Source organism: Dermochelys coriacea, chromosome 17 (genome assembly GCF_009764565.3).
Source record: "Dermochelys coriacea isolate rDerCor1 chromosome 17, rDerCor1.pri.v4, whole genome shotgun sequence".
Lineage (NCBI taxonomy): Eukaryota > Metazoa > Chordata > Testudines > Dermochelyidae > Dermochelys > Dermochelys coriacea.
This window is the reverse complement of record NC_050084.1, coordinates 17,084,376-17,094,812: the sequence shown is the minus strand read 5'-3', so window position 1 is coordinate 17,094,812 and position 10,437 is coordinate 17,084,376. Positions and strand designations below refer to the sequence as shown.

The 10,437-nt window shown below is 44.5% G+C and overlaps 1 protein-coding gene across 2 annotated transcripts in view; it reads left to right on the top strand.

The window, feature by feature from the left end:
- The first annotated feature begins 5,009 nt into the window (after nt 1-5,009).
- The window catches only part of SPNS2 (sphingolipid transporter 2), a 174,786-nt gene continuing 169,358 nt past the window's right edge, over nt 5,010-10,437 (top strand). For both annotated transcript variants that reach the window (XR_006276179.1, XM_038376274.2), the window contains exon 1: nt 5,010-5,446. Coding sequence is in view for 1 of the 2 variants with exons in the window: in XM_038376274.2 (XP_038232202.1) it covers nt 5,152-5,446 (295 nt within the window). In the remaining variant the exon portion in view is untranslated. The remainder of the gene's footprint in view (nt 5,447-10,437) is intronic.

The window sequence follows — 10,437 nt, the reverse complement described above, 5'->3', positions numbered from 1 at the left end:
TATTTCCACAAACATATAACATAATAAGTACATCTGAGATTTAGTTATGTATGTATTAAACCAAAGATGTTAAGGTTTTCTAAACCAGATAATTTAGTAATTCAAGCGAAGTAATATTAGCACTACACACTAGGTGTGAACAATAACTCTGGAGGTTACAGGTGAAGACATGCAATTTAAATTAGCAACAAATCAGTTTTAGTGAAAATGTTTCAGAGTAGCAGCCGTGTTAGTCTGTATTCGCAAAAAGAAAAGGAGTACTTGTGGCACCTTAGAGACTAACAAATTTATTAGAGCATAAGCTTTCGTGAGCTACAGCTCCGATGAAGTGAGCTGTAGCTCACGAAAGCTTATGCTCTAATAAATTTGTTAGTCTCTAAAGTGAAAATGTTGTTAGATTTAAATTATATAACTTAGTTCAGTTATATTTTAGGAGATTTTTCCCCAATCTTTAGAGCCACTATAAGACTCCGTTTTCTTGTTTCTAGTATAATTTTTAAAATTTTGCTTAGTTGGAAACAGGATATTTTAATAGTATCTATGAAAATTAAGTTTATGACTGGTATTTTCAAGTTCAGAGTTCCTGTAAGCCCAAGAGTCTGGTTTAATGGAATAGGTTTGAACTCTAATGAGTTCAGTGTTCTGAGAAAATAATAATTCTGCACTCCACGGCCAAATTCTGATGTTCTTTAAAGCACAGAAATTCCCTGTGGAATTATAGCAATAAGCATTGATTTCCTAAATAATTCTGTATCTTTAAGCAGGTGGAATCTCTTACTCTTCCTTCTGTTCAGTGTGCAGTTTTTGTTTTTCATGGTGGGGCTTAGGCTTCAGTCTTCAGAAAGACATCTCTTTCCCAAAAATGCTCCATAAAGGACTCTTAGTCAAAGAAAATCACTCTCTTAGGGAAAATTAAACACTTATTTCGTGGAATGGACCAGCTCCTTTGGATCAAGCACTGATCTGTTGAATGTAGGTTTTGCTGGACAAAGGTTTTGGGCTTGGCAATCCTTTTAATGTATTATCTCCCCATTTGATTGGGGCTTGGCCTACCTCAAAAGGACATATTTAGTCATTTTTATTGGCTCCTTTCTTTTGGAAAAGTGGTCATTCATTAACTGGACAGGTCAAAGTGTCATGGCAAGTTTCTTGCCCATCCAGTAGGAGGCATTCAAGCTTTACACAAAGTTCCTTTCCAAGAGTTTCCAGCCTTTCCTTGGAATTCTTAATTTTTTCTTTAGCATGGTTAGTTAAAATATACACTAACAGATTTTTTTAAAAAGTCTTTTGGCTCATTTTCTTTTTCTTGTTCTTGAATCATTTAACACCAGGATAAAGTTTTCTCATATTGTTTTAACTCAGTAATTATCTTCTGGAAGCTTTATTATGTTTTCTTCTTACTTTTAACTTCAATTTGAGGAGAGTTTTATTCCGTTCCACTTCCAAATGCAAGAAGAAATTATTCCCAATTTGATTCTAATTTTAAATAACTTCTAGATTCATTATACAATTAATATCCTAACTCCATAGGGTTAGAATAGTCTAGCTTGTAATAAGTACTGTCCTAGATACTAGAAAACACTAGCTATGCAACAAGACTGCTATTTTTTTTTTACTAATAATGACATCTTCACAATTGCCACACTTAAATTGTATACATTTTTATATTTACTAATATGTGAACAATTGCTATATTCTCTACACACACATCTATACATTTTGTTAGTAAAAAGATTTTTTATATGTATGTGAACTTATTTTTCCTATATGTTTGTGAACTTTAGCAAGGAGATATTGTCTGAATAGATGCAGAGAAAACAGATTGTAGCATTTGTGCAGGTTTCTGTCTCACTTATTAGGAGATTAATTGAAACATTAATTTTGATACTGAATATATTGTGAGACCTTTTGTCATGTTATCTTTTTTTTTTAACTATCTTTGTTAGTATTTTAGTTTAATATGGGCTGATTCCAAATGATAGAAATCTGGACAAAAGGGGGAGTAGAGGGGGTAGAACAGATTGCTGTTTTCAGATCTGGAATGTGTGGACACATTGAAGCCTTGGTTTATTGCGTCTCTCACAAGGACAATAAAATAGCAGTGTAGACATTCAGGCTCAGGCTCCAGTGTGAGCCTGAATGTCTACACTGCAATTTTATAGCCCTGCAGCCTGAGACCTGTGAGCCCAAGTCAGCTGACCCAAGCAGCCGCAGCTGTGCTGCGGGTTTTTAATCACAGCATAGATGTACCCTAAAGCTCTTTCCAAGTGAGAGAGAGCCTGCTTATAGTGGATAGGGTTCTGGAGTAAGACCCAGGACTAGAGGTTAATCAGGCAAGTCACTTCACACCTCTCTGTTCCTCTGCTTCTCCTCACACCCTTTGTGTATCTCTACAGACTACAGTGTAAGCTTTTCAGGGGAGGCACTGTCTCTGCTACATGTATGTACAGCATCTAGCACAGTGGGACCCTGATCTGAATTACTGCCTATAAACTCTACTATACTACAAATAACTTCTCTATTACACGCTCAATCACTTCCTCCATTGTTAGATTGCAGGCACTTACTGGATAAAATATGGGTAGCTATTTAATACCAGACAGCCCAACTATTTGGAACAGGAAATGAAGAAAAAACATGGCATCAAGTTGAACCTACAAAAGCAATTTAAGTGGTACATAATTAGCTCTATTGGAATTTGAGTAGGAGACTGGGGCTAACCCTTACCACCCATGGCATCTTTTTAAAGATCCCCTAGTGGCCAGTCATATTCTGTTTGTTTGTGTCTTAAGCGTGTCACCCAAGAGGAACTGATTCAAACACTGACTCGGATGGAAAAGTGCTGTCTGTTATGCGGTCCATCTTCTGCAGCACCTGCGGTTTCCTTTGGAGTGTCTATTGCAGTCATGGGTAGGTGAGGTTCTGTGGCCTGCAATGTGCAGACTAGATGTTCATGATGGTCTCTTCTGACCTTAAATTCTTTGAGTCTCATCAGAGTACAGATTTAGCCCAACCCTGGGGTGAGCACAGCTTAGCTGCTGCTTATTCTAGTTCCAGCTCTCAGGGAATGGGTGTGACAAAGCTGTACATATTAATGCAAACGCTGCTCCTGTGCTCTTCCCAGAGTAGCACCCTCTGCCCCAGTTTGCTTAGGGCATGGCTGATGATTTATAAATACATTAATTTCAAGTGTGTCCTGAATATGATGATTCTCACCCTCATGTTGTAGCAAGTTCAGTGTGGGTAAGAAGGCTCTTGATTGGAAACCCACTTCTCTTTGGCAGCTCCATGGTAGCTCATCCGCTGTCGTGTATTCCGGTAGCTGTTTGTGTTCAGCACTGTGCTATGTGTACATGAACTTCCATTCTGAACACTTCTACCTCTTTACTTTTTGAGACGAATTTTCTCTTGCTTGTTCTTAGTGCAGAGGTGACTCTTTGGGGGAGAATGTGGGTAAAATGTTGGTTGTTGATTTTCAGCAGGTGGAATATTTGAGCAGTTTTCAGATGCTTATGCGGAATTGTTCCAAAACCACCTTCTGTGGGGTGGGAGTGTTGTCTGGGGCTAGAGCAGGGAGTTAGGACTGCCATTCCATTTCTAGCCCTGCCATGACTTTGTGTGTGACCTTAGGCCCTAATCCAGCAATGAGAGCTCTGTGTGTAGCCTCCTGTGCTCAAGATGAACCCTTCTGCAGTCAGTGGGCATCAGTCAGGTTCAGGAATCTGTGTGATGCTTGTAGGATCACCATTCCCTTGTGCTAAGAACCTGTGCTTTTAGCCAAAAGGCTGTAACATGCTATCTGTGATTTGGTAGTGTTTTACACCTGCTGTATAAGGGTGTAAAATAATGACAGAAGGTACAGGGCCTGAGTCAATGGGGCCCTCCCTGCCTTAGTCTCCAGGCAGTAAACCTGGACCTAATAATGCACAACATGCCTCCCTTGAGAGCATCTGAATCCCCTTCAAGGATCTGAAACTGTTGGCCTCTCTAATCTCAGAATGGTCTTAAGCCCCTATGAACAGGCAGTGACTTCCACGCAGTTAACCCTGTAGACCAGTGCAACGAAGCTCTGTGCTTCTGTGTGCATGGCCACCCAACCTCGGTGTCTGCAGGGAGCCCTGTGCCTCGGGGGGGAGGTCTGCACACTGACATGAAAGGCCAGCCCCAGGGGTGCATGGGGGGCTGGGGGGAGAAGGATCCCTTCTGAGCAGCGTGGTGGGCCTTGGGTGGAAGGGCCCCTTTCTGGGCTGTGCAGTTGGGGGATCCTCGGCTCTGTATGGCAGGGCAGTGAAAAGGGAGGGGGAGCATGGGGCTCCTGGGGGGGCTAGAGTGGGTGAGGTACTGTCTGGCGAGTGCTGGGTGGCAGTGGAGGCCCTCTCCAGGGTAGGAACTGGGGCTCCCCAGTGCGCTATAGGAGGATGGGTTCCCTGGGTGCCTACCTGCGGGAGATTGCTTGTGGTGGGCGCAGGGGATGCATTTCCCCTTGGGGGAGCCAGGCAGGGTGCTGGGGATGTAGGTCCCCCCGTGGGGGAGCCAGGTGGGGTACGGGGGAGCTAGGCAGGGTGCGGGGCACAGGGTACATGGGTCGCCTCTCGGTGGAGCCAGGCAGGGTGTAGGGCGCTGGGGACGCGGGTCGCCTCTCGGGAGAGCCGGGCGGGGCGCTGGGGAGGCGGGTCCCGTCTTCGGAGGAGCCGGGCGGGGCGCGGGGGACGCGGGTCCCGTCTTCGGGGGAGCCGGGCGGGTCTCGGAGGAGCCGGGCGGGGCGCGGGGGACGCGGGTCTCGGGGGAGCCGGGCGGGGCGCGGGGGCCGCGGGTCCCGTCTCGGGGGAGCCGGGCAGGGCGCGGGAGACGCGGGTCCCGTCTCGGAGGAGCCGGGCGGGGCGCGGGGGCCGCGGGTCCCGTCTCGGGGGGCCGCGCGGGGAGCCCGGGTGCGGGGCGCGCTGCGGCAGGCGGGGGCGGGGGCGGAGCCTGGGCTGCGGGGCCGCCCCGTTGTCAGAGGCTGGCGGCGGCCGGTCCCGCAGGCAGGAGGCTGCCGCTGCTGCCGCCGAGCCGGCTGCGGGATGCGGCGCTGAGCCTGCCCCGCTGGCGTCTCTGCCCGGCCGCGCTGCGGAGCGAGCGGGCTCCTCCCTGCCCGCCTGCCGCCCGCAGCCCATGATGTGCCTGGAGAGCGGCGGCTCCGCGGCCGGCAGCCCGGGCTGCAGCGGGCGGCTCCGAGCCGGCGAGGAGGAGGAGGAGGAGGAGGGCGAGCGGGGCTGCTGCGGCCGGAGCGCCGAGGGCGAGGTGCAGACCCTGTCGGGCAGGATGAACCCGCCGCCCGCGGGCAAGAGCCCCGAGCGCCCGGCCCCCCGCCACAAGCCCCCCAGCCTGGGCAGGGCCCGGGTCGCGGCCGCCGGCATCCTCAGCGTGGGCAACGTGCTCAACTACCTGGACAGGTACACGGTGGCAGGTAAGGGGCAGGGACCCCCAGCTCGCCGCCCGGCTGGCTTCGTCCCTCGTTTGCCCTGGTCCTTCCCCTTCCCCCCGCCCCATTCCTCGTTCTCTCTCCCTCTGGGTTCCCAGCCTCGCCCTCCGCCCCTTTCATTCACCTCGCTGCTTTTCCATGTCTCTGTTCATTTGTCCCCCCCCTTTCCTCCCTCTCTCCAGCGGTTCTGCCTGCCGCCCGCCCCGCACCCACCGCATGCTGTGAGCCCGGCTCCCGGAGATGCCGCGCTGGGGCTATATGGCAATATCCAAAAGGATAAACTCCCAGGAGATCTGGTTCGTGACCATCCTTCCCACCAGGGAGAGGGATGGGTTGTGAGAGCACCTGGAAGCAAGGAGCCTTTTGTATTGGAAATGTGTGATGCTTGGGGACACAGGAGATGCAGGAGCGGAAGCATGTTTTTCAAAGGGAGGGAATCCATTCTAGTAGGATGCAAACCAGGAATCTTCTCCTTGTCTCGTGGATAGAAAGAAAATGCTTATAATACAGTTGTCTTCTATACAAAACTCTCTATCCATTAGTAGGCAGGGTATGCATAAGCAGTGACACAGAGGTTCATCTCTCCCAATACAGATGAGAAGACAAATAGTCTGATCAACAAATAAATCCCAATTTCATGAGGGCTCAGTTATAATAATTTAGCACTAGGTGAAAGCTGGTACATATGTTGTAATTAGCTCCTGTTGTGCTGATTCTCTCTTATCCTCTGTGCTATCTTAATTGCACTTATCTGTAGAAACTAAAAATTACTCTTTCCTTTAGTTTAGTGATAGCATACATGTTCAATCATTAAAGAAAGCTGTTGGCTACACAGTCCTGACAATGCACACAAAGTGTGTAAAACCATGGATTGATGGGGGGGAAACGCTGACAAAGTCATGAATAACATAAAATGCCCTGGGTGACAGGTGCAGCTGCTGTCGGACAGATAAAATGCACTTTGAAATGTGGGGCTTGGAAATGCATTTGCCTGTTTCTTTGGAAAACCCACACAGAAGCAAATCACCTTTGCTTTGTTTTTGATGGGTCATTGAAAACCTGAAATTTCATGGGGGGAAGAGGAGGGAAAGGCCATCCTTCTCTTTTTAACCGAAGAGGATTCTTTATGAGCAGAGAATAATTGTCTGCAGAATTCCCTAATAGGTGACACAACAGAACGGCTTAGGATTTTGCTTGCTTGTAACGGAATGACGTGCAGAAGCAGTGATACAACAGCAGTGCATTTTGTAAAGCCTGTATTTCCCTGGGATGACAAACATTTCAAAATTGTGCGCTCCCTCACAGATACATTTTACATGCTGTATTGCGTGGAAGGCAGTCTGCAGCTTCTGCCCAAGCAATCAGTACTACTGTGAAGCTTGGTTTAGGAACAAATATGTTCACTGTATAGCACCTAGAGGGACTCTTCATTTATTCTTGTCAGGCAGTAACAGCAGGGAGGAAAATGCTTATTGAACTCTGTGTAATTAGGTATGTAGTAGGCCTGTTGGTATTAAATTGGCACACCTTTTAGAATATTTATTTTAATGTCTTCCATATTGATAATCCTATCTTCAGAATCATAAATAGGGTTTTTGCATGTAAAAACATCTATATATACACTCATTCATAATGACTAAAAACCAACAGGATATACAGTACTAAAAAAAAAATCTTTGTGTTTGTTTAGACTTTCTTAAAACAGTGCAAGTGTGGAGGGGACTGGGAAAATATGTTGTAGTTTGGACCCAAGATTAATTCAAATTTAACTGTGTGTGTTAGTTGTTATGCCACCTCATTTTTTAAAAAGAGATTCCCTTCTATGTGACAATTAAGATCCCAATCCTCCAAGACATTGATTGTCTTCAGTATGTTGCAGGATCAGGTTATCAGGTTAATCTTCTGTCACTGTGATTTCCTGTAATTTTTGTGTACAGAAAATGGAAATCCCTCTGAGACAGAAGTGGTGGCTGAAAAGCACTAGACATTTTTGAGGGTTTTGCTTATTGTGCAGGAAACCAGTTTTCCCTAGGTAGATCTGGGGGGAGAAAAAAAAAAAGAAGGGAGGGGGCTAATTATTATATTCACCCATTTGTTACAGTAGCTCCAGTAAAGAGACATAGAATCTGATTTTTCTGGCAGCAGGAAAAAAGGGAAGGGATCCTCTGACAGGGAGAAATTGAGTATCTTCATTTGTGGGAAGCCCAGGAAATGTCTGTCCAAACAGAGAGTGTAAATGCAAGCTGACTACTGTATAATAGCACCAGGCCTGACTCTAAGGTTTTCATCATTTCCAGCAGAGACCCTAGTTTTGAAGGGGCTGAGTGTTAACTTGGATGTAAAATTTAGCTGTTGGCTTGTACTTGACATAAACATTTTAGCTTAAGAGCCAGATTTTGCTTACGTGAGTTTTGGAGTTTTTTTTTAAGATGCAAAAATGCAAAAAGTTTCCCTGCTCTTCTGGTGTATTCTAACTTGATATTTGTTTTTCACAATGACATTTTGCAAGTTGCTAATTCAGAACATGAAATATTTTAATTCAATCCGATAAAACAGCTGAGGTAGTAAAAATGGTATGTCTACTGACTTCAAAAACTACTTTCCATAAAGTTATTTTATAAAAAATCCTACAAGTTAGTATTTTAGACCTCTGGTACACACTGCATAATAGTGTGACAAATATTTGTGTATGCATCCAGTTAGTAGGTCAAAAATCCAGTTTGTCTCTCAAGCCAGGTAATAATTAGTGCTTGTAGCTTTTTAAATCTTCAAAGCACTTTTTATACCTTAATTATTGCAATACAATGAAGAGAGAGTCAAGCATGCCCATTATAGAAGGGGAAACTGAGTCAGAAGCTGCGACTTATTTTAGGCCATAGTGTTGATGTCAGACTGGAATTAGTTTCTGGCTCAGATTATTCTTCTTTTGACCTAGAAAGAATAATGTAAAATCTTTGGCTTTGAAGGAGGACCCCATATTTGCTCTTAGATTATTACACACTTACAAGCTATCTGGTCACTAATACACATCTTTTAAAGTTTTGCAAATATGTATTTATACCATAAAAAAGTAATGTAGAGTCTATTTACAATGTGAATCCCCAAATATTCTTCAATTACTTCTAATTGACCACATAGAAATTAAAGAACGTGAATTCCATCAATGCAAGGAGGTTTTAAGCTAGAGAGAAAAAACTCTCCATCCCTAGCACTTCTTGCTCCTCATTGCTGCGATAGACTCAAACAAAAATTTGTTCTTTTTATTTCCTTGTGTTTATACTGTTCTGCTTAGGCACCTTCAGACTGAGTATATTGAGTTGAGTTCTTCGGTATTCTTGCAGTTTTTGAGGGGGATGTTGAGTCACACACTCAGTTTCTTCTTGGTTAGTTTTGGTTTCATCATACCAGTGAAATGAGTCAAGATAGCATGTGTTTCCATGTACCTTGCAAACTCTTGCAGGTCTTTCATGTGGCCAGAAGTAGCAATACCTAGCTCTTAAATAGTGCTTTATGTGAGTAGGTCTCAAAGCTCTTTACAAAGGAGGTCAGTATCATTATTCCCATTTTACAGATGGGAAAATGAGGTATAGAGGTGAAGTGATATGCTAAGGGTCATCCAGCAGGTCAGTAGCAGAGCCAGGAATAGAACCCAAGTGTCATGGGTCCTAGTTCAGTGCTCTATCCAGTAAACCACAGATTAGGACGCAATGTTGCAAACCTTGGACACTCAAAACTCCTTTTGAAGTCCATGGGAATTAGTGGTACACTAGTGAGGTGGATCTGGACAACTGCTGTGGAGTGGGTTTTTTTTCCTGCTGTTTAAGAAAGTTTATCCCAAAACTTTAAAGGAAACTAGTGTACAGGTGGTGATGGATCTTCTATAACATTCTATACACACACACAAACACACACAAAACCAGGGGTTCTAAACCTGGGGGTAACAAATGTGTCTGAAGATCGCAGCCACCTACCCTTTCCATAGTGATAAATAGAAGGGGAGGTATAGAAGGTCTCAGATAGATGTATAGGGTTTCCTGGGATGGTTCCTAATATGGAAAAACTTGATTACCACTGTACTGAACAATACTGATTTTAAGGGAAATCACTTTCTGTAATTCTGTCCTAAGATTGCATGAAGCATACAAAAAACCTAGCTTACAGCTGATCCAATGACTTTGCAAGTTGTAGAATTCTATTCTTTTAAAAGATCTGTTGGTGTTTCAGCTATAAGGAAGGGAAATCATGAGGAAATGAGAGAGAGACTAGTAATCTGAAGCCATTAAAGATCACCTGTGAGTCTGACATCGTTGCAGAGCCGCATGCCAAAGGTCTTGGTGATGCCTGACCTTATCCTCTTCTTTAGTAAAGTTTTGGGGAAGTCCTATTATCTTCAGGTTTCAGAGTAGCAGCCGTGTTAGTCTGTATTCGCAAAAAGAAAAGGAGTACTTGTGGCACCTTAGAGACTAACAAATTTATCTTCAGAGTCTTGGAATGCAGCTCTGACATTATGTCACAATTGAGCTTTTGTTGTTCCCATTGATGATGATGACAGTAGCCTCACTTCATCATGATTGTCATCTCTTTCCTCCTCCTCCTCCTAATTAAACAGTAGTAGTTTGCATTTCTGTAGTACCTTTCATTTAAGGATAATGTTTTAAAATGTTTATTGAGCCTCCCAACACCCCTCTGAAGTAGGTCACTGTCATTGTCTCCATTACAGATGGGGAAACTGAGTTCAAGAGAGATTAAGTGGTTTGCCCAAGGTGTGATACACCTAGTTTGTGATAGAGGCTGGACTAGAATCCTAGTTCTGACTCTTGCGGTCAACATCCTTTGAAGATTGCATACTTCTGTGACACAGAGTGAGCCATAGGTTTAGGTTTGCTAGTTCATTTTTTTATATCATTTTCTGTTGTAAAGTCTGACCACATTTTTGTGTTAATCATTTATATAATCCTGAAGAGATGTGACTTTTC